This window comes from Trachurus trachurus (genome assembly GCF_905171665.1).
Source record: "Trachurus trachurus genome assembly, chromosome: 13".
Classification (NCBI taxonomy): Eukaryota; Metazoa; Chordata; class Actinopteri; order Carangiformes; family Carangidae; genus Trachurus; species Trachurus trachurus.
The window spans coordinates 9,367,298-9,392,124 of record NC_139892.1 but is presented as its reverse complement, the minus strand read 5'-3'; the positions used below and the strand labels follow the sequence as shown (position 1 = coordinate 9,392,124).

The 24,827-nt window shown below is 42.6% G+C and overlaps 2 protein-coding genes across 3 annotated transcripts in view; one reads left to right on the top strand and one right to left on the bottom strand.

Moving 5' to 3' along the window:
* The window catches only part of git1 (G protein-coupled receptor kinase interacting ArfGAP 1), a 34,562-nt gene extending 17,867 nt beyond the window's left edge, over positions 1–16,695 (bottom strand). Inside the window, exons 1-10 of one of the 2 annotated variants that reach the window (XM_083985843.1) lie at positions 16,461–16,695; positions 8,128–8,261; positions 7,640–7,752; positions 4,027–4,132; positions 3,441–3,527; positions 3,175–3,305; positions 1,913–2,007; positions 1,782–1,824; positions 960–986; positions 196–244 (exon numbers count right to left, since the gene is read on the bottom strand). In XM_083985843.1, the coding sequence (XP_083841969.1) occupies positions 196–244; positions 960–986; positions 1,782–1,824; positions 1,913–2,007; positions 3,175–3,305; positions 3,441–3,527; positions 4,027–4,132; positions 7,640–7,752; positions 8,128–8,261; positions 16,461–16,512 (837 nt within the window). In that variant the 5' untranslated portion in view covers positions 16,513–16,695. The remainder of the gene's footprint in view (positions 1–195; positions 245–959; positions 987–1,781; positions 1,825–1,912; positions 2,008–3,174; positions 3,306–3,440; positions 3,528–4,026; positions 4,133–7,639; positions 7,753–8,127; positions 8,262–16,460) is intronic. The other variant, XM_083985844.1, reaches the window with a different exon arrangement.
* A 1,530-nt stretch (positions 16,696–18,225) lies between these two features.
* The window catches only part of ankrd13b (ankyrin repeat domain 13B), a gene marked incomplete at both ends in the record, with an annotated part of 61,385 nt that continues 54,783 nt past the window's right edge, over positions 18,226–24,827 (top strand). Inside the window, one exon of the mRNA XM_083985849.1 lies at positions 18,226–18,333. Within this exon, the coding sequence (XP_083841975.1) occupies positions 18,226–18,333 (108 nt within the window). The remainder of the gene's footprint in view (positions 18,334–24,827) is intronic.

Genomic DNA, 24,827 nt, shown 5'->3' with positions numbered 1-24,827 from the left:
GGAGCAGACAGACATTACAGTATGTTGGCATGGAACTGAAAATCGAGCAGTTACACCAAATTTCCCACACACTCAATCTTTTCACATGAGATTCAAAAACTTGCTGAAATTTCAAACTGCGACTGTAACTCACACCTGTTGGTAAAACTGTCATGTAAGCTTTGATTTCTAATCTTACACTTGAACCAAACTCACCGCTTGGAGCTTCTTCTTGGCAGCCTTGGCCAGTTCCGAGAGGTCCAAACTATAAAAAAAATAATAAAAAAAAACACAGATGAAAACAGTCAGACCGGAATTGGAAGGATACAAGGGAATAAAGGGACGGAGGAGGGGGAGGGAGGCAGAGAGGAAGATGTTGAGATGGAAAGAGGAGCGAGAGGTTTGGATTGGGAAAGGTGTTTCACTAGAGACGGGGGACAGGGAGAGGGAGGGAACATTTGGGATGGGATGTGTTGGGTATCAGACATCTAAGATCTGTAGAATATCAGCAGGTATTTAATCCAAATTAAACTCACTCTTTATGCACTGCTCTAGACTGCATTATTTGAAATTTAATTTAAGAAAAACTGAACTTATTGCAGGACGAGCGCTTGCATTTGTGGCCAGAAATGTTCTCTTGGGAAATATGCTAATGAACAATTTTAATAAATGGAAATGTCTGGTGTGACTCTCCTGAGCACAGCAAGACTTTATGCTACACTGAAGCCCAGTGAACATCTATTCTTTCATAGCCTCTACTCATCTACTCTTATTCTCCTCTCAGAATGAACTTTACAAATTTGTTTTCTCCTGATAACACTTGAAGAAACGGCTGAAGAAGATGTTGGTTTGTTCTAGTGAAAAACAGGGAAATCTACGATGGGGTAGCAGAGAGACAGAGAGTGGGTGGGTGGGGGTTGGGGGGGTGAAATGAAGGAAGAGATTCTGGGAAGCAAAAGGAACAAGGAAAGTAAAGATACCTCTGTGTCGGGCACTTAGGACGAGCTCTGGCTCCACCAAGCGCAGCGAAATGGAGAGAACAGAAAACGAGTGAGAAAAAGGAAGAAACAGACAGAAAGAGGGATAGAGAAGCCACATCAAAACACGCTTTAGTTGTTATTATCAAGAGGAACCATTCACCAGAACAGAACAGATGCAGGTGGAGTTAGATGGCAGCTCAGGAGCAAAAGACCCACTTAAGTAACAAACACATGAGGACAGAGGCGCGCCTGCTTTAGCTGCCTTACATGCACATTTCTGACTGAGTGATACATATTTTTCTAAGTCCTTCTTTGCCTCAGCTGAGAAAACCCAACAGCCATCAAATATGTGAAAGAAGCTGAGCCAAGTAATACTTAACTTGATTTATGATGGCCTGACTGGGCACTTCTGCACCTCCCAAATCAAACCTGCAGTCCAGGATTCATAAACCAAACACACCTCAAGTATCTAAATCATCGGATCTACCTGGAAAAGCTTAGATCGGCATTTACAATAAATGGCCAGTTTTTGATGGAGGTGCCAACATCCTCCTTTATCTAACTCTTTCTTTTCTTTTTTTTTGGGGTGGGGTTACGTATACAATGGTGCCACCCTCTGGTCAGAACACTAAACTGCATCGGTATCAATTAATCAAAGCCAGGGAGATGCAGAGGAAAGAAGCAGTCGTGATGGAAGTTTAACAAGTCAGGTCACAGTTAAGTTCAGTGATAACAAAGACGCTTCGTGCAATCAAACCACGGCATGCAACTGGGTGCGCAAAGTCATTTTGTGACACAAAACGGTAATATCATGGGCCATACCTGTCTGCCATTTGAGGAATGATATAATGGCCATTCTTGTGATCTGTGGAGAGGAGAGGAGAGGAGAGGAGAGGATTAATTGCCATGCTTAAGGGCACGTGAACTGCGTGTGAACTGGTGCAGTGAGTTACCTGGACGCCGCCCACAGAGGTAGAAGGCTAGCCTGTCCGTCAGCTCATACTGACACTCCACCAGCCGCTCTGCTAACTCTATATGACCCGCCTGCCTGGAGCACACAAAGACAGATTATCCCATTTTTCTTACTTCTATCATTCAACTCTTCTGCTTTAACCCACATGATTTTCCCAAAGCAGAAGTGAGGTGAGATTCAGAGTTAAAGGAGAATTCTGGTCATTTTTGACCCCTAAATCGTTGTCCTGATGGTCACCCAGTGTTGGGGGGAGCAAAAGACTAAAATTGATGCAGGCAAACCGGAGTTACACCATGGTTAGACGGTGCTCGGGATAGCGACAACGCTAACCTATGGGGGCAATTCTTTCAACCACAACAAACACTCAAAAACAATCAAATATCTAACTCTGAAACGTCCTGGAAAGACATTACTATCTGATCCCCCACAGAAACAAACACTTTTTCCTTGTTGTGATGACTATAAACTGTTTTCTTAGTATGTAACAACATCTATTGCACGTCTGCTTGTCCTGGGTGAGGGATCCCTCCTCTGTTGCTCACCCTGAGGTTTCTCCAATTTTTCCCTGTTAAAAGGGTTTTCTATGGAGTTTTTCCTCAGTCGATGTGAGGGTCTAAGGACAGAGGATGTTGTTGTGATGCCATGTAAAGCCCTTTGAGACAAACTGCTTGTAAAAACGGGCTATACAAATAAAATTGCCTTGCCTTCTTTACAAAAATAAACGGTGGAGCAGTGCAGTGGTAATGTCCAAAATATCTTCGACCGTTTATTTTTGTAAAGAAATCATCACAACAAGGAAAAAGTGTTAGTTTCTGTGGCGGGGAGAGCAGGCGCTCTGCGATCGGATAGTAATGTCTTTCCAGGATGTTTCAGAGTTCGGCTGTCTGAGGTGAGTGATAACATGCAAAAACACAAAGTTTATACCGGTTTATATTGTACACTATATGAGTTCAGTGGTGTGTCGTAAGGATTCGAGTCATGTACCATAGATATTTGATTGTTTTTTAAGTGTTTGTTGTGGTTGAAAGAATTGCCCCCATGGGTTAGCGTTTTCGCTATCCTGAGCACCGTCTAGCCATGGTGTAACTCTGGTTTGCCTGCATCAATTTTAGTCGCGTTTTTTGCTCCCCCCAACACTGGGTGACCATCAGATCAAAAATGACTGGAATTCTCCTTTAACCCACATGATTTTCCCAAAGCAGAGTGAGGTGAGATTCAGATTAAACGCTGACTGTGTTGTACCTTGCGTAGTCCATGGGCGTACGTCCGTTAATGTCGGGCGCTCCGGGGTCTGCGCCGTACACCACTAGCAGCTCAGCCTGCAAGATCTGCCCTGCCTTGGCCGCCACATGGAGCGGGGTAGTGCCTTTCTCCTGAAGGGTCAGGTACACACACACACACACAAGAGTCAGGAGGACAAGATTGCATGGCAGAAAGAGAGAGTGACTGAACAGAAAGGCTAATTGCTAGATGGAGTGAGTCAGCGAGTAGATTTTTTTTTTCCTGACCGGGTGGAAGAAGTTGGCCTGAGCGCCCAGGGACAAGAGCCGAAGACACGTCTCTAAACTCCCCGTCCGCACACTGGAGTGAAGTTGCTAATAGAAAAAGAAAAGTAGAGAGGGATGGAGATATAGGGGGGTGGAAAGATTAAATATTGTGGAGAGACAGAAACAGGCAGAATCCCTTTATTAGCCCAGTGGAGCTCCACAGCATTAGAGATCATTATTACATCCTGCTGTGTCATTCAGATCGCTTCCTGCCGGGGGGTGTTATCAGTGAGTGTGTGTGTGTGTGTGTGTGTGTGTGTGTGTGTGTGTGTGTGTGTGTGTGTGTGTGTGTGTGTGTGTGTGTGTGTGTGTGTGTGTGTGTGTGTGTGTGTGTGTGTGTGTGTGTGTGTGTGTGTGTGTGTGTGAGTTTGTGCAAGTAAGTCCATGAGTATGCTTGTTTATGGATAAGGTCTCCCACTGACATCTATAAAAGAACCATCCTTGGCGCTTTTACACATGCTGTTCACTGTATGGCGATGTCTGCGTAAGCTAATTAACCTGCACTCATTAAATCTTGCCCTTCAGCTGTGAAATAGCGAGCGCTCACCTTACTGAGGTCCTTGGTAGTGACGCCATCATCATCACGGCAGGGCAGCTTGTGCACAAAGGCCAGCATCTGGTATTTGGCTCTAATGAACTCTGACTTAGTGGGACTGCACAGGAGGAGGAGAAGTTAAGGTGAGTAAGTTAGGCACAAATCCACACTGATAAGGAAAACAAGTTGTTCTAACGATAAAATATTATAACGACTGTTACAATTTCCCGTCAATGTGCTAATTTAGTTATGCCATTAGAGCCACACTTCTTTTGCATTCTCACCATCACAAGTGTACGGACGTGTACTGTACACAAAACTGTTGTCGGCACAGGACCCTGTGGAATTTGAAACCTGACACAAGCTGAGGTTTGTGCTAACGCGCTAATGGTTCATCCTCTCAGAAGCTACAGACAACACCACTGCATTTGTCATTCGATTACACATGAATGCAGACCATCCGTGTCCATGCAACACCACTCTATTTGGACTTAAAGGGATACGCCAACTTTTTTTTTTCCCGTGTCTTGCCTCACTCCCGAGTCCATGACAAGCAGATAGACACCATCCTTTCGACTGTGCGTGCAGTAACAAGGGAGATGCGGGCAGAGCTGGCGCACCGCTAATTAGTGTAGCTCAAACGCTGGAAGTGTAGCGGTAGCGTTAGCCTGCCTCCACCTAAGGTCATGAGAGAACTCTAAACTCTAAACAGAAACCGGCGGGCCGATCTTTGTCTCAGAGCTGACAAAACTCTCCGGTAAGGCATCTTGAGCGGTCAAATGCCGGTAATGGGACGAGATCGGTCAAAACGGAGGGTTCAAGCAAAGACAGTTTATTTTGGTTCAAGCTAGCTACATCGAGGGTAGGTTAGCTTCCTATTTCAAAGTAAAAGCACAAATCCTATCGTCATGGTTTTCTGTATGTAAAGGGCAACGGGTGTTTTATTTTGTGAAAGTAACCAGAAGTGCGTTGGTCACAACGGCTAGCTTGAGTAGCGCTGAATTCTTCCGAACAAAATTGTAAACAGCTGGTAGCTATTTAGACAAATGAACGACACACTGCTGATCTAAACGGCTACTTTATCGCCTAAAAATGTTTGAAATGTTACAGAGTTTAGAGCTAAAATGAAATCACCTTCTGACTGCTGATTTCGGCTCGGGTAGGAGGCAGGCTAACACTACCTATACACTTCCAGCGTTTGAGCTAAGCTAATTAGCGGTGTGCCAGCTCTGCCCGTATTCTCCCTTGTTACTGCACGCACAGTCGAAAGGATGGTGTCTATCTGCTGGTCATGGACTCGGGAGTGAGGCAAGACATTAAAAAAAATGTTGGCCTATCCCTTTAAAGGAAGATCATCTCTCATTTTTCTCCCCCTCCTTCTCGTTTTGAGCCTTTGTTGTAGTTTGAAAAGAAAAGAAAAAAACACCCACTCTCTTAACAAATAGATGTCTTGAGTAAAGGACTAGATGCCAGCAAGACTGCTCTTTCTTAGCAAGTCTTGAGCGTGGTTCCTTCACATTTTACTTGTTAATTATAGACCTTGCTGAAAAATAGAGGAACTCCCTCCTGATGGGGGAGATAACTGATGTCCAGAATGAGACAGAATTGATAGATTACTTTTGGATTTGGAGACACTGTGTATAATACAGCACATTTGAAGATAAGCAGGTGTAATTCTTGATCTCTTGACCATCCTTTAGCCATTTTTCAAACAAAGTACTACAACATAACAAGGCAAACCCTATCCTTGTATTAGTGAAATAAAACATCAGATTAGGATCAATTAGGAAGGTGATCCATGACTAAGAGGAAACAGTTTGGAGGGCATTAAGAAAAAACTAGACGCAATCGCTCCTTGTCGATGAAAACACCAATTATGTTCAGAAAGGTTATGTAACATTCCTGTGCAGCAGAGACAACTAGAAAATTTCCTCTCGGGAAATTTTGAATGGGCCACGGGAGCTACTGCGGGTTGTGCCATCTCTGTCAACATGGGAATCAAACCCACGATCTTAAGGTCAAGACAGAGCTGATCAGACAGACACATGATCATCTTTCTATAAGCACTGATATGGAGGAGCTGTAATCACATTAGGTTACCTGTGTGTGTGTGTGTGTGTGTGTGTGTGTGTGTGTGTGTGTGTGTGTGTTTGTGTGTGTGTGTGTGTGTGTTTGTGTGTGTGTGTGTGTGTGTGTGTGTGTGTGTGTGTGTGTGTGTGTGTGTGTGTGTGTGTGTGTGTGTGTGTGTGTGTGTGTGTGTGTGACTGTAATCACATGAAGCTGGCTCTAGAGTCTGTGTGTGTGTGTGTGACTGACTTGACACATAGTTAGTTAGTAGCTGCATCCTGTGTCAGTCTGATTTAGCTGTGTCGGTGTTTATAAACATTTAAACGAGCGCCAGGTGGATTGTTTATGAAGTTAACGAGCTCTGGCCTGAGGATCAAAGAGGTTACCACGGCGATAGGGGCCCCCCAGGCTGAGACAGACAGAAACGTGGAGAAAAAGAGCCATTTTCTGCCTCTGCACCGGTCTCACATTTAGGCTCAGCATGACAAAACGGTAACTCCTATCAGAACAAAACACAGATCAACGTTGCTCTAAGGACTTACTGAAAATTTTGGTACGATTTGGTGTTTCTACAGTAAATATTTTGGCGACGCTGGCAGTTTTAAAACATCAGGCCGTTCTGCTTCTCTCAGAAAATATTTGTATTGGAGTCAATGAGGAGCAGAGACAGACGTGGCCGCACTTAGAGGCTCCAAGTTTAAATTCTGTAAGTCTCTCTGATATTTTGAGCAGATGATGAGTGACAGGACAAGTTTGTCTTACAAATTCTGAAAAAATTATGTGTGTAGAGTGTAAATTGTGGCCGGGCCGAGTTTGGAAAGAGAAAAAATCTGGAGTTTTTCTGGCATCTCTCCCACTCTAACCGATGATGTCACCCACTCTGACACGAACATTCCGTGCAATACACACCCATTATAATCTCATAATTTCTCCAAAAATGATCATGGTCATTGATCAGGGATTGATCAAAAACTATATGACCTATCAAAACGTGGAGTAATACGCCAATACACAAGACTTGTGTCTACTGTTTAAAGTTTAAATGGAGTCTCTAGGTGAAAGTATGCCTGAGCAGTAGACGTTTGTTAAACTCCAATGATTGGTCTTTTTCGCTCTTTTTTTCCCGCCCGTCCCATTCATTTCAATGCAAAAATTTTGCACGGTTTTTCGCGACTTACGTCGCGAAAAATTCGTATACTGTTGAGAAAAGTAATAGCACACCGATCCCAATCAAGCCGCACGTTTTGATATATAATTTGGCCTGCAACTCTTCGAGTTGCAGGACTAGTAGCGAACCGAAAGTTGGCCGGAAGTGGAAAAATAATAAGAAAAAATCCACACAATAACAGTAGTGCCCGGGCTTCGCCCGGGCACTGGTCCCTGCAGCTATTTCATAGCTGTAGGGATCAGTGCCCGGTGCGATTGCCCGTGGCCCTAATAATTTCCCCCTGTAAAGGTGACAGCGGAGGGTGGGTGGGTGGATGAGGGGCAGGGGGTGGGAGTGTTGTGTTGTGTTGTGTTGCTCTGTGTATCTGGAGCCTGCAGGGAGTATACTCACTGGACTTTGTCCTGGGGGTTGGGTTTCCTACGGCCGCTCTGCACCTGAGCAGGGTCCAGGAGACTGTGTTCCCATATGGAGTTGGCCCCATTACTGGCCAAGGTCTGAACCATCTGAAACACACACACAGGCACACACACACGGATACACGCACGCAAAGTCGTGACTCGGTGAGGGTACACCAGGCACAAGAAAATTAGCACCATCACAAGAATATTGTTGCGTAATGTCACGCTGCAGCACAAATGTTAAATTTGAGAGACTCAACTCATTGCCATTAAAATTATCAGAAAGCTTAAAAGGAAATATGTACAGGAAGAGTTAGGCAGTGAATTTAAAATTGATAGAGAAGCAAACTTTTGTACGAAAGCTGTGAAATAGATTAACATCTTGCTGAGTCAGATTTCTCTACCGCTTTTGCTTTATTTTTTTCCCCATCCATTCCCACTCCCGTTTCTTTTTCCTCACTACTCACTCCTCAGCCTTACCTGCAGTAGTGCGGGAGGCCATCCACTGTGCCTCAGGTGCTTTACTATGGAGATGTGACGACCTAAACTGCGATGGACTGAACAGCATTCATCACAGATCAGGACCCCTCGGTTGATACTGGTCCAGCCCGGGTCTGACAGACAAACAGAGAGATAGTATCAGATATTTTGTAGACACTAGGGCTGTTTAGACTGTTTAAACATTACAACGAATCCTGACTGCTTCACCACAACATTCACTGTAGTCCAGGCTGCACAAGTCTATTCTCTCTTTAAAGGTGTACAGAAAAGAAAACTGAATTTGAGCCCACTCTGGATCATAAAATTAATGTGATAACTCATCTATCAGACGTTGTAGGCCAAACTTTGTGCAAAATTCTATTTTTGAGTAAATCTGGGATGAAAGTGTGTATTTTTTTTTTTCGCATTGGATAATGCAGGCGCACGGATTATACGTCAGCCTGTACACGATTCACCAGCCACTGATATTGGATCCGTCATCCGTCATTCAAACGTCTGAGACACGCACACACACACGGAGCTCGGGCTCGCCCCAAACTTTGAATATCCCGCCCGCTTGATAACGACCAATTAGGGATGGGCATTTGAAGAAATATTTTTGATCGATCATCGGGGAAATTAAAGCAGAAGTAAGTGATATATTTGTGTTAATATAAGTCTTAAATAGTTATATCTTCCGACAGCAATCACTTACATAGAGTGTTTGGACTGAAACACGGGTCTGTCAGTCACTCTGCTCTGCTCTGAGTCGAGGAGAAAACATTTATCGTATCCTACAGTTTTTATCCAATGAGGAGAGAGAACGGCATGCAGGGCTGTGTGTGCAGCCAAGGGACGCCGTGAATGTGGCGACGTAGGGACGAGGACTGTTATGGTGCGTTCAAGGAAACTCATTTTTTTCCGACCTGTGAAGTCGTACCAGTTTGATCTGGTACATAGACTGTACAAAAAGACGTACTGGTACGATTTAACGGGTCGGAAGTTACGAGTGGCCGTTATAGTGACTTTCACCGGTAAAACAGGTCGGAAAAACACGAGTGGGTTGCCTGGAACGCTACAAAGTCGTAAGTTGTGACTTGAAGCTGTAATTTATGATTTCAAAAGCCTGCCTGGAACGCAGCATTAGCGAAAACGACCGGATCACTCACTTCTGCTTTAACGATCAACTATCGATTTAATCGTTAATATTAATATTCATATTAATATGAATATTAATTTTCAATTTAATAACAGAATGCATGCGGCTATGGCGTGTGCCAGTAATCCAGGGCAGTCCCCGTTTAGGAAGGTCAGACAACAACCTACACGGACGTCTGTGTGCTTGTGCTTCACCTGTAGAGACAGTGCCAACACCGGCATTAAAAAAAAAAAAAAAAAAAAGCACAGTTGCGCTGCCTGGCTCACCTGTAGCTGAGCTGTCAGAGCAGCTCTGCTGTCCCTCTCTCTTCAGCCTCGTGTTTGGCTGCACTTGTACAAAGAAATCGCAAGCACTTTCAAAATGTGAACGCGTGTGTTTTATTGTTATTTCTGTAGCCAACACACGGCGGAGCGGCGCTCTGATCACAGGAGCACAGAGAAGAGAAACGAACTATGCAGGATATTTACCTTATGTTTCGTTTTAACCGTAGTTAAACAGCTTCGGACTAATTGTGATGTTAGATAAATTACTTGTAGCTTGTAACTTACAGAGAGTGGAGGCTCCTTCCACACTGCTGCTGAAAACCAAACCTGCTGATCAGAGCGGGCGGAGCCGCGGTGTCACAGCTCACGTCTCCGTTGCACCGAGTCAGCGACACAAGCGCCCCTTCATATTTAATGAATGATTTCACTCTTAAACCATGTAATAATAAGTTTATTGGTTGTTATGAAAAAAAAAGTTCTACATAACAACATCTGCCCTCTACATGATCCCTTATAATAAATTGATAAAAAATTAACGTGATCGATAAAATTCTTAACGATCAATAATCAATCATCGATTAATCATGCCCATCCCTACGACCAATCAAATTCGTTTTCCTCACTCGGGTAAACTCGTGTTGCAGCTCGTGACAACTCGGTGCGACAAACAGGACAAACGGCCATTTCTGTACACCTTTAAAGGGGTTAGCTGATATAAGTTTAATTCCTCCCGGCCAGTAGGTGTCGCACTCACACTCGCCCACTCTTGCGCCAACCTTCAATCGTTTTTTTTTTTACAACAAGGTATACTTTCATATGGAACAGCACATTGAAAAGCATTAAAGGACAGCACAATGATACAGCCAACCTTCAATTGTACTGGTTGCCAGGTACGCCTATAGGGAGCGGCTAGTAGCTAAAGCTAAGCTAACGCTAACCATATTTAACGAGCAGCAGCTCCGGTGTTGACAGCAGACTGGAAACACATCTGAATCATTCACACTAACTCACCTGCAGACAAACCCCACAAACCCGCAGCATCACGCCTGCACCGGAAACATTACAGTACCGGCTGACCGTTAGTTAGCATTAGCATTAGCACTAGCACGATGCCATTTCTCCACATAGCTATCAGGATCTGGCTCCCCCCTGAGCTCCACATCATGTGACATTAACGTACTAATGCTGTTGGCGCCGAGATCATTTCATGCCGACGTTGCCAACATAACCAGATGTAGCCTAAATATTTATCTATTTTGGACCCGTCAAAATTTATAAAACAATTATTTATATACTATTAAAAAAAATTCAGTAAAATTAATACTTTTATTCTGCACCCCTCTTGGATGTATTATTTTTGAAAAAATTAATCACTGATGAAAAAGTTGTAGCTATGACCTTTAACCTTCCAACAAACCAAAAAAAATCCATGATATCCAAGCAGTGTACAGAAAGACGCATGCTCTACCTACAGCTCTTTCCTGACAGGATTTTTTTTTTATATCCATGTACACACACAGCACCAAAGCATGAATATAATATGTGTAACGGCATAATGTGCAAAAGTACCATGATCCTCTGTCACCGAGAATCCGTTATTTTAGAAATCACAAAAGCATGTGAAATCTTACAGCGCATTCTGCATTGACAGATAAATGGGCATGCATTTTACAGGATACGCAGCTTTGAGTCAAATGGTTGTGTTGTGGTTTATGCCGTGTGCATGAAGACACAGTAGGCTACAGGAATCATCAGCCAGCGTTTGTGGGTTGTTTTCGCTTTAGTCGTGAGATGCTTATAGTAGTACCTGGCTAAAACTGGACCACACACACACACTGTATATTATATGCTGAGTTATTGTATAATTCCCCATAGCTCAGCTCACTCTGCGAGTTGTTACTCCATAATGAACCAATGCATACACAGAGCCCAGCTTTGATGAAATGCCAACCCATGGTGGGTGGGTTGATAGTAGAAGTTTTATGTAAAGTCAGTCACCTCAGCGTTGAAGAAAATGCAGAAACGACGAGAAGCAGAACTGAAGGTCAGAGTCAAAGCAAAATTCATCTGAGTTTTACTAAATATTACAGTGATAAAATATTATAAAATGGTAATGAGATCAAACATCTTAAGATTCAAGACATTTCAGTTTCCAATAGAGGACTCAAGTCTGTATGTGTGAGTGCAGTGAGTGCATTCAGAAAATATTCACCCCCCTAATTTTTCACCAAAGTTTAGACATGTTTGCAAACAGAGAAAGCCGAGATATCACGTTGCCATAAGTATTCAGACCCTTTCCTCAGTGCTTAAGTTAAAGTTGCAGCGATTACAGCCTTGAGCCTTCCTGAGACATGGCATGACAAGCTTTGCACATCTGGATTTAGGGATTTTCTGCCATTCTTCTCTGCAGATCCTCTAAGGCTGTCGGGTTGTATCGGGACCTTTGGTGGACAGCCATTTTCAGGTCTATCCTGTTTGTCTTGGCTTTGTGATTACAGTCATTGTCCTGTTGGGAAGACTAATCTTGGGCTCAGTCTTTGTTCCTAAGAGCTGTAATTTTCTCAATTCAGCTTTACCTCCACGCTGAGCAGTCTCCCCGTCTCTGCTGCTGGAAACTGTCCCACAGCATCGTGCTGCCACTACCCTGCCTCACTGCTGGGGCGGTATTGGGCAGGTGATGACCAGCTACTGGTTTCATCCTGACATGATGCTTAGAGTTCAGGCCAAACAGTTCAATCTTGGTGTCTTGAAAATAGAGAATCTAGTGTGCAACAGTCTCAGAGGTGCTTCTTTCCTCAAACAAAACAAAACAAGCTCCTTTCCTGTGCTCAAGTATTCAACATCTCCACACACAGGACCTCTGGAGATCTGTGCCACGACGACACACTCCCTCCTATCTCTAAGCTCTACAGGCAGTTCCTCTCGCCTCATGGCTTGGATTTTACTCTGATATGCAGTGTCAGCTGTGAGACCGTAGCATAGACAGACAGGTGTGTGTCTTTTCAAATCATGTCAGTAAAACTAAATCGACTGACGGCAGGTGGGTTCCCATCAAGCTGTGGAAACATCTCAAAGCTGATCGAGGGAGTTACTGGAAAACTGACCTGAATCCCAAGTATCACAGCAAAAGATCTGAATAATACTGTGACATTTGCATTAAAACCTTTCAACACTTTCAGCATAAGGTTTCAACCATAACAATGTGGAATAAGTGAAGGGGTGTGGGTTAGGGATGTCACAATTACTTGTTTTCACAATTAATCGCAGTATTAAACGCCACAATTAATTGATTGTAAAGATTCCTAAATACCGTCACTTTCCAAAAAAAGATTATGTATGAACCGTGTCGGCAGATTGTGCCCCAAAGTAAAGGCAGATGCACAGATACTGGTCCATTTACCTAACGTAGCATTGAATTGGTAGGAGTTTAAAGTGTCATTTGTAATTAAAACAAAAAGATTCAAATTAACATAAACATTTGGTATCGATGACAATGAATGACTTGAATATTTCAAACACTTCCCCTGGCGGATTAATAATTGGTCATATTTTAATAGATATTTAAAATATTTTATAATTATTAATGTATATTTTAACTATATTTGATTTTACACATTAATAGTGTTGTAAAATCAGTTAATGCATAATAATCGTGATTAATTCCCTGACAATAATCGTACCGAAAAAATCTATTATCGTGACATCCCTAGTCTGCGTACTTACTGAATGCACTGCATGCTCTTACACACATAAACACACTAAAGAATTTTTATGTTTGTTTTTTAATTAGGATAGGAATTAATGTGTGTGAACGAGATGAGCCTGGGAGGGGAGGCAACTAAGGCCAATGTCAGTCCACTTGACGGAGGCAGTCTAGTCACAGAGTCTGGGTCATGTTCATGCCCTCAGGACCCTGATGTGATGAGCAGCTTACAACTAACACAGTCCGCAGCAATATCAAAACAAATACACTTACATGCAGTTGATGCATGCATGAACACACACACATCTACTATCTGCATTAGTCACTCCCAGGCCGGGATAAAACTGTCTGGGCTTAGGGTATTAATGGAGCTAAAATTGTCCATCATCAGATGAACTGACATGCTGTAAGTTATTTTGCCTGCAGGAAAAAAAAAAAGTAGCCGCAGATCCAGAATGGTTTTGATAAGAGCTATAGCCTAGTTTAGAACAGTAGGCCGTAGGCTTTAAAGGCCGGACTGCAGCAATTTAATTCCTTAATCTGTGTAATAAATATAAAAACTCCCACAGGCTATGCTATCTGCTTGGCTCACTGGATCAATATGAGGCTACACCATTAAGCTATTAGACCTGGATAGACTATTGGCAGCAGAACATTGGCCAAATCTGCAGGATGACATAATTTTGCCTAAACTTGGGTCTAATTTGTAAATACAGCATTGACATTTGCTTTTAAACTGTCACTTTGAAGCCGACTTCAAAACATGTGTGCTCTGACTTTTACCGGTGAATGTAGCTGAAATTAACACTGTTGGCTGACAAGTTTCCTCAGGTTGATTCATAAAAAAATATTGTAATATCCAGAAGCAACATGTTTCAATTCGTACACTCATGTCTGCTTCTTAAAGCCGGTGCATATTCTCATTTGCCCAGGTCATAGTATTTCAAAGGAGGTGCTTCTTAAACAAAACCAAACACTGAGCATAAAATCAACAGCACCGACTTGACAACGTGGAAAAAAAACATACACTCTGCTTTAAATGCTTGCGCAAAAGCTTATACAATTACATATGTCTTCAATAAAGAGTTTACCATCGTGATAATATGATTCACACTGTTGCTATAAATCCTGCAGATTGTCATGATGGCGTGACATTAAACCCTTCTGTGGCTTGGCTGAGACTGGGAGTATCGGTTGTCCTTTGTAGCTATGCCATCAAGTTATCCCCTAGTATGACACAAAGCTGGGTAGTAGGGAGGTGGCCTGTCACCAGTGGCTAGGTCAGCATTTTGCAGAACGCACTGCGTGTGTGTGCATGTTGTCGTAAGGAGGGGCTACATGCAGAGACCTCATGGTAGAGGAGATATACAGCCAGTAACAGGTCCGCTGACACAAAAGAGCTGCCCCACCATAATGAAAAATAAGTCACTTCGTCTAAGGCGCCCCGAGTAAACACTAAACAGACGTGGATCTTTTTTCCTTTTTCTAGACAGAATTAATCTGTCAGAGCCGTCACATCACACATTAATCATAGTTTCAGTCGCTATGGCAATCAAGGAAAGTGGTTCAACTGGGGTTAGTGCTGGTCAGATTGTAAGAAGAAGCAACCGAGAGAGCAGGAAGACAGAGAAACAGATGCTGGAGTAGGAAGGTAGCAGCAGCAGAGATTAGGTTTGGGTCATGAAATCAGTAGCAAGGTGTAGCCAGCAAAGCTCTTGAACGCTATTTTTGAACATTAGGGCCCTAAAGCTTATAGACAGTTTTGCACAACTCATACACACACACACACACACACACACACACACACACACAGAGCTATCAGGGGGAGCAGCTGTGAAGAGAGCAGCTGTTGTAATGCATGTACACATGGATGAATGCAAAGACTAAAAGCACACATACACACCAATAAAAAAAAAGTGCTTCAAACTGAATATGAGGGCATGTGAGGCTACAAATGCAAGGCAAGAGGCAGGGGAGCAGCAGCAGCAGCCCCCCACACCCTCTTGCCTCACCTTAGGACAAACACAGATGGGGGGGCAACGAGGTATTAAATCTGCCCAACAAAAATGACTGTTCGTTATCAAAAGTGTCGATAAGATAACACGTTAGTCTATATTTCTTCTTTCCAACTCAATTAGGCTAAATATCCTAGTTTCAGATGCTCCAAATGTAAATGCTGTCATGTGCTTTATGTATGGTTTGTGTATATTTATATGAAGGATATTTTAATGGCAAAGGTAACTTACGGTTAAGTACTGTACAATGCACCTCCTCCCATTCTTTGTCTGTCTTTTAATTTTCTTAATTGTCATATGGACTAGGCTATGTGTCTGAAATAAAGAATTACATATAAAGTTGCTCATCTGCATCCCCTCAGCGTTTGTAGCTAAAAACACAACATTTGACTTGTATGAATATAGAAGCATGGTTAAAATCTACATATTTCTGTGTTATTTTTAAACTGGTAAATGTGTGTGAATTGAGTCAGGTACCATCCCAAAACGACCGGCTGGTAACTGACGCTGTTGGCTGAATCAGCTTAGCAACAACTTGCCTTGTAGCAAAAGTTAGCTAGACGAGCTAACGTCGTAGCTAAACTAGCAGCGTTAGCCAGCTGCTACACAGACTAAAACACACCGCAGTAGTGTGCTAACAATGGCCAAAAAGAAGAAGAAATAAACGTCCCATTGGTGGCGATTTTTAGTCCATTAAAGTAAGCGCAAAACGTTTTTTTTTAAAGCCAATAGAGACAAAATCGGCAGCTCGTTAGTTAGCCAGGCTAAGCTAAGCTAACGTGTTGAGAAATCAAAACAAACGTCTCTCCAAGTGTTGAGGCGACATAAATCTGACACTCACATCTTCCACTGCAGCAAACAAACAAACAAACTGCTGCTCACCCTCCTCACATATGGTCTTGTTAAAACAAATAATAATAATAACGTTACACATTTCCATTAGCCAGCTCGGATACCTTAACATTTAGCGGCTATTAGCTCAGGATATGTCCCGTTGTGATAACGCCTATTTTTCACTGTTTATTTTGGGGCCTAGGCGACGCTTGGAAGCAGCACCGGCCGTTTTCCTGCTCTGCGGACCCGCTGACAGTGACAGCAGCCCCGGCCCCGTTTGTCCCACCAATGTCGGACCTCTCGACGTATTGTTCCAGCACAGTGTTTCTATTTTTTGATTTATTTCCCTCCTCCCTCACCTGGCGCACTGCAGTCGGCGCAGACTTCTGTCCTCTGTAGCTTTCTTGACATCTCGAAAAGTGGCTGAAACCGAGAGGTGGATGTCGGCGATGATGATGTGGTTGCTCGCCCTTTTTCCCCCCCGAGCTACCGACCGACCGACCGACGTCTGCCGTCAACCGATGCGGCCCCTGAATCCCCGGAAGCCGGGTGGTGTGATCGGCTTTCCCGGCCAGCTGACAGTTGAATTTCCCGTTTTTTTTTTCGTTCCTGCGGTCTCTTCTTCGCCCACGTTCACTTCTGAACTCCAAGTCTAGCGGCAAGTTGTGTGCACATAGTTAATGTGACTGACTGTCTACTCTGTGTGAACCCTCATATCGGAATATTTACTAAATCAGTTCGCCGCATTGCCTGCAACTCGCCGAGAGACGGCAGCTTTCTACCTGTCAGTTTCCGCACACACGCCCAACATCCCTGCAGCCTACCTATGGAGGGGCAAGGAGGGGGGTCGCAGGGGGGTGGGGGCAAAAAGAAAATAATAATCCTGTCATAGATGAATTTCAGACACATCAACATTACATATTCGCCAATATATTTAATGTCTACTCCATAGGCCTATCTTGCAGATAGGCTATTATACATCTCTGAAATTATGATTAAACTGGCAAAGGAGCCACAGATGGGTATCACATGGTTCCCTTTGACCTTATTATGAGCATAGGGTAGCCTACTTAAAAAAAAAAAAAAAAAAAATCTTATGGTTGATTTGGAGTCGATAGTTTTCAAATAAATATAACTACCAATATAGGCTATGTAACATTTAGATTACATTATTAATAATAATAATAATAATAATAGCCTAATAACTGCATTTATTATTTTATTAGTAGAAGTAGCCTAGTATTCACGCCTTGCATTTTCTATTTGTTAATGTCATATAGCCTACATCAGCAGCTAGACATCTATCCATCGATTTGCTATAGGCCTACATATCCTTTTTTTTTTTTTTTTTTTTTTTTTTTTGGACGACAGGTGTAGTGGGTGAGTGAAATAATGATTTGCATGAAACCTAACTATTAATAATTAGATTAAACAACGTAGATGAAACCTAACTATTAATAATTAGATTAAACAACGTAGACTATTATAGGCTATATGAATATAGGCTAACTGAAGATAGGGGCTTAGGGGGGGAAAGTAGGCTACTGCATTTTTCAAACTTTAATTAATCGATTCGTTTATATCTTTTTTCCTTTACTTTCCTTTATAATACCGCTATGTAGTTTTCTTTTTAACATTTGTGTGTGATTTCTGTGGTGCTCTTTCTTTCGTGGGGCAGCATGACAGCGGATTGGCTGAGTGTGCGCACATTTCATTGCAGCTTGTCAACGCATCTTTCCTCAGTCACCACCGGATGGGAGGAGAGGAGGAGGATAGATGTGTTAGAGTAGGCAGGGGTAGAAAGAGAGGGGGAGGCAAGAGGTGGAGGAGCGGTTGGTAAGAAGAAATAAAGGTGTAGCCTAATCTACCGAGACAGTCAAACGAAGGGGGTTCTTCTTCCTATAAATGATTTTTTCACGGGGCTTTGCCGTTTATTCTAAGCAGAGCGAGCGGGGGAATCATTTACTGTTCCTGACGCGTAAAGGCTGCCCCTATATACGCCTTTGGTCATCATCACCGCCGATAAAAAGGATGATAGGCTTGATTATATAGCGTGAATTAATAACAAAAGTATCCTTACAATCCACAGTGAAGACAGAGGAGAAGGCAAACTATGATCCGAGGATGATTTCTGCTAAGAAAACTCCGGAGAAGAGTCGTTATCCTATCCACTATTTGGTGTGGCACAACAAACACCGACAGCTGGAGAAAGAGCTGGCAACGAACGAGCAGGTGAGACAAGAGAGGAGCGATCAAACACATATCCCCCCTTCATAGACGCAGGCCTGTGTCTTTATTATAAGCGATTACATGGGCGTGTGGGTCGGTGGTGTTGTAGATACCATCAATGGATCAGGAACCCGGTTAATGAATTTGACTATAGCGCAGTTAATTGTCCAATGTTGGCTGGGTGGCTGGCTGGGTGGAGGGGAGACACTTGTAGACTATGTCATGACACTTGAATTTAGACTGTTTTCGTGTTGTCATTCTTTTTTTTCTTCTTTTTTTTTAATCACAGACTTCACATGCCAGTGATCTGTGTTATTTGCTGCACTGGGGCTAAACATATTCATAATCCTTCCCCTGTATTTTTAATATGCATATAGGAAGTTGTATGAGGAGTTTATTCCTGGAAAAAACCCAAGTGCAAACGAGTGCATTTGCAAAGTCTAATGGTGTTGCAGTGTGTGTGGACTGTGGAAGCTACATGAGTGTATGTGTGTCAGAGTCAGTGGTGCTTTATGCCTGTGTGTGTAAGCAGCAGCATTATTGCGTGATCTACTCAAAACTGTAGGCTGTCTATACCTTCCCACCTGCACCTAAACCATTTGTGAGTGGGTGAGACAATGCGGATACTAAGCATGTGTGTGAGTGAGCAGTTGCCAGCCACCACAGTAAATACAGTAATGGAATCATTAAGGTAACGTATTAGGCGTCCATGAGGAGGTGTTTGTCATAATCCAAAACATGCAGAATTATTTTTCACCCACTGGAAAAAAGCAAAAATTAGAGCTCTTCTAGGACTCGATGGCAAGAAGATAAGAATCACACGGTTGTGTATAGAAACAGAGTGACTATACAAGAGCATGTTTGTGTGTGAATCCAGTCATTTTCTCTTTTTCTTTCTTCTTTTTTTTTCCTTTTTAGCAGATGTACTGAAGCGCTTTGCCATTACATAAGAGATGCTCTGCAGGTTATAGCAACTAAACAGATTTTTGAGTGCTTGCATCATGCATCGGTCTCAAGACATCACACATGCACGCACAGTTGCCCACACACATTTATGTCCACTTGCTTGCACACCATGCACTCTGTTACCTTCTTGTGGTTATAAAATGACAACACAGGAAGCCCGCCGCCGGTTACACCGAAATGGTCACCAAGAATCCCAAAGGCAGCCATCAACTGGTTTACCACAATCCCTACAGTTACAGTACAAGCCAGTGTGGTGGTGGCATTTACTATTTGACTCTTGACCATAATTATGCCGATTGGGAAATAAATGGCAGAACTGATCACACCTCACAGTGAAAAAGAGGCTCAAATAAGAACCAAGTAAGACCTTTGGTATTCAAATCACTGTCAGAGGTATAACTCTCTGTTTCATAGAGAGAGGAGGTGGAAATGAACAGGCAGAGGAGACAGAAAAACCTTTTCAAACTCCTGTAGCTGTGCCAGTGATGAATATTCATGTTCTTTCCCTTCCTGCTCATCACTGTAATAAAAAGACAACTTCTCGTTGGTTTTTCGGTTTGGAATTTAATATTGAATGAATAGGTTCAGTGCAGACTCCCCAGAAAAGATCAATTATTAGCAGTATACTGTAGCTACACTATTCGTCAGTTTGCAGTTTGTCAGTTTGACACTTTAGTCCAGTTTGAAATGTCTTGACAACTACTGGATGAATTGCCTTGAACCCTTGACACGGAGCAGACAGTCATGAGCCCCAGAAGGTGAATGCAGTGACTTTGATGGTCTGTCCTGACAGCACCAGCCCACTGGACAAAATCCAAAACTGGCCCGTCACTCAAGCTTCAACATTCAAGCTACCAAGATGACTTTATTCCTCTGTCAGGAGGCTCAACGATGATAAATTGTACACATTTGAATGACATTAAAAACACAGAGATACCTTTGACTCACATAGAAAACAGTTAAAACTACAGTGGAGAAAAACGGCGTTAGACAGGTGAGGGTAAATAGTGCCCTTAAAGCCAACGTCACATTGTCCTATACCAGTGACCAGGTTCCCAGCTGCCTCAGCTGTATTTTGACATTAATGCTGACAGAGTAAGGACATCTTTATTGGTTCACAGGATTGTCTCTGTCAGTCCCGCAAACAGGTTTGTTTGCTGCAGCGCGTAAAGATGCATCTGGCATAACAATGGGTGTGGCCTTTTACTACATCTGAGTGATGGTGCCAACTGATTAAAGTAGTTCACAGTAGGCTATATATGCCAAAAAAATCCCTCCTCTTAAATGGTTTGTGCTTTCTGCAGCCCAGACAGCCTATGTATTGGTGCCTCTTTTCTTGGCTCAACCAACTGTTCTAAAATAAATGAATTGCCATACATCTCAATATAATAATTAGTCCTTTTTCATAAAAAAACAGTCTTTACTTTATATACGTATATATGATACTTTCTTTCCTATACAGCTTTCTCCCATAGAGCATCACTGTATTTTACCCAATAAACACTACACATCATACACAATTATAGACCCTTTCTGTTAAGGTACTTGTGAAATAAAAAGAAAAAATGTAGTGTAGAATTATTGATCTCTTCCCTCAGTAGATAGTGATACTGTTCTTTATTGGTGCGCCAAACATCGAACAAAAATCAACTGTAATTTGCAGGCGGTGTTTGTAAAATATAAATTATGGATGTGGGCATACTTAGGTAAACTTTCGCATGAAGTTCTCTAAAGTGAGGCTTTCGGCTGTGTTTGTTTTCACAGATAGGCTCAATAAATTAGTCCTCTTGACCCCACAGTCATTCATTTTTTAGGAAGTCTTGTATCTCTAAATATTTTATGATGCAAATGTTATTGCTCTTCTGGCTGTGTGTTTGAACCAAGGACCTTTATAACGTATCTTCAATATTTTTTTTTTTCATAAACTGAGCCAACCAGTCTACCTCCTAGTGTAGTTCCCCTTTTGATATAGCTAATATGATGAAAAGTTGCTGATGAGAATGATCTGATGCTGATATATTCACCAAGGGTAGAAATTTACGAAACATTTCCTTAGATCTATGCAAAATTTAGATCTATTGCCAACCCCGTACCATCTATTTCAATGAATCCCCTGGCTTCGTGACAAAACTAGATTTTATAGGTGCCACAGCTTTAAAACTGTTTAACTGTGTCAAAAGAAACAGGAACAAAGAAGTGAGAGAAAAAAAGAGGGAGTGAGGCACAAAATAATACTTTTTTTCCCTATATTTCACAACAACCTCTCTTCTAGACATAAACCTCAGTTATCATCTCTCCTCGTTTGATGGCAGATCAGAGCTAGCTGTGAGGAGACAGAGAGTAGAATACAGCCGAAAACAAAAGCTTCACTTCTGTCTTTTCTTGTTCCCTTCTCAATGTTGATGAACTTCTGCTCAGCCTCATCTAGAACTGTAGCTACAAACTACCTCCTTATCTTTTACTCTCTTGCTTATTGTGTGTCTGTTTGTGCTTGTGTGTGTGTGGGTGTATGCACATGTAAGTATGCAATGCATCATAGTTTTTGCATTTGTTGAAGCAAACTTGCAAACATTTTACACGTCCTGAAGTAATAATCACTTTAGCATGAGCATCCATAACTCATTTGACATCTATTTTATAACGTAGTGTAAATTGTAAACCGAATCCTTGGTTTATACTTACAACGCTGCTTAAACTAGGACACTCTGCCTCTGCCAGTCACACACACGCACACACACATGAAAAACACATGCATGTACATGTGCGATGCTGGCGACAGGTGTCCAGAAGAACTCTGGGTAACCGTCTGTAGCGTTCCCACGACTCTGGCCAGCGCAACACATTTTGACAGCACAGGGATTTATTTAATAGCTGCAGGCTGGAGATGCGAGTTGAAAACTGCAGGAATAATGAAGAAAGTTAACTGTGATTTAAATGCAAAATGTAAATCTCTCTACAGCCTCTAAAAGTGCCAACTCTATTAAATCAGGACACCGATATTATCTGGCCAAGATTGTCCAAGCCTTAGCTGGCCGGCTTTATCACATGCACTGGCTTAGACTTAGATTGGAGAGCTCAGCATCGGGATGGTGCCAGTATGAAAATCAATGCCACCACCAACCTGCATTTATCACTGACCTACTGTGGCAACATCCAGATATGTTAACCAAATGAGGCAAAATATAGAGCAGGGCCAATAAAGGTGGTGATTGTCATTATACAAATATAATTTCTGCTGAAAATAGATACAGCGTGAGGTAAATCATGCGCTTTAGCCATTAAGTTCCTCCTGGGTAAAACCACCGTGACCTTTTTGTTGTTGGCGTTATATGATGGGTAACAGTTTGTTGTAACTGTACACCGTTTCCTGATTCTAGTGCAACCAGATGGATTTAGTTGAAGTCTTGCACCAGCAGACGAAGGAATGAAACCAAAAATGTGGAGGAAGGTCTGGCAGATATAGTCTCGTATGAATATTACAAGTTGTCATTATTTATTTATTTTTGATGGATTGGACAGCCAACCGAGAGACTCTAACCTCATTTTTACATATACACATACACACTTGTTGAACTGGATGAGTTTCTGATTCACCTTTAGAGCGAGCAAAGACAGAAGCAGATTCATTTTATGAGTAGCAGCCATGAGAAGAAGAAGGAAAAAAAAAACAGGGGCTTCACTGCAGAAGAATATTAGAGATTCATGTGCATAATACTTATTGCAAGAATGATATCACACAATATGCATTTGGATATCATGTTATGGCCATGCTGTTATAGGCCAAATAAGGAAGGCAGTGTTGTGCAAATATTGTATGATAATGCTCGGTCTCTGTTGAATTCACTTCCCGCTCAGCCGTGCAGCCAGGGACAGTGCAATATCACTGACCTCTGCATTATGCGACAGTAAAATAAAGGTAATCTACAGCCATCTCCATATCGGAGCTTTTTAAAGCCTGGCTGCCCTTTGGTGAAACGATGAGACTCATTTCATTTCACTATGGGCACACATCAAATATCCGGCACGGCTTCTGATTGCACTCTTATTTCCTTCCAGCACAACAATGCAGTGCATGGCTGGTGCGAGATTAGTGCTGAAAGTATTTAGAAATGCCTGTTTTGTCAAGATTTGGGAGTGTGAAACTTTTACTGTTTGCCCAATGTTCCATGAGCAGCTTGTAACAGATTGCATGTTCGGGAGTGTGGCTCGGGCAAAAACGCCGCCACACCAGGCTACAGTTGAATAATTTGTACATTGGATCAATGTTAGGACGAAAAGCCAGAGAGAGGAAACTGAACATAGTAACAGGAGGAGTGATTGAATTAATGCCAGAGACACACAGATGACCACGGAGAAAGTACTGTACAAGGAGGAAGACAGAGACGGGAAGATGGAGAAGAATAACAAGCGGTGAACGATAAAAGATGGGATGAGATTGCATTATTTTTTTAGCCTGAGCCTTAAAGGGATACGCCAACATTTTTTCTTTTTTTTACGTGTCTTGCCCCACTCCCGAGTCCATGACAAGCAGATAGACACCATCCTTTCGACTGTGCGTGCCGTAACAAGGGAGAGCCAGTATCGCCCGTAATTAGCTTAGCTCAAACGCTGGAAGTGCATAGGTAGTGTTAGCCTGCCTCCACCTAAAGTCATCAGAGATACTCTCCAGCAACTCTAAACGGAAACCGGCGGGCCGATCTTCGTCTCAGAGCTGATAAAACTCTCCGGTAAGGCATCGAGCGGTCAAATGCCGGTAACGGGACGAGATCGGTCAAAACGGAGGGTTCAAGCAAAGATGGTTTATTTTGGTTCAAGCTAGCTAGGCTACATCGAGGGTAGGTTAGCTTCCTATTTCAAAGTAAAAGCACAAATTCTATTGTCATGGTTTTCTGTATGTAAAGGGCAACGGGTGTTTTATTTTGTGAAAGTAACCGGAAGTGCGTTGGTCACAACAGCTAGCTTGAGTAGCGCCAAATTCTTCCGAACAAAATTGTCAACAGCTGGTAGCTATTTAGACAAATGAACGACACACTGCTGATCTAAACGGCTACTTTCTCGCCTAAAATGTTTGAAATGTCGATAAAGTGATATATTTACAGAGTTTAGAGCTAAAATGAAATCAGCAGGCTAACACTACCTATACACGTCCAGCGTTTGAGCTAAGCTAATTACTGGGATATGGGCTCTTTCCCCCTTGTTTCTGCACGCACAGTCAAAAGGATGGTGTCTATCTGCTTGTCATGGACTCGGGAGTGAGGCAAGACACACACAAAAAATGTTGGCATATCCCTTTAAAATAAGGTTAATGTTAAGGAGAGATCTTACAGGAATCCAGACAAAGAGAGGAAAAATGGGAGGTGCGAGGAGGCAACATTCACTGACGGACTGGACCAAGTAGTCGGGGCACAAACAAAGTGATGACGGGAGTGATCACAGAGAGTAAAGGAGAGGAGAGGAGGTGGGGTGTAAATAATGACACACTTTGACCATGAACAGATTCTGTCTGAGCTGCACACGGACGTACAAGCTGA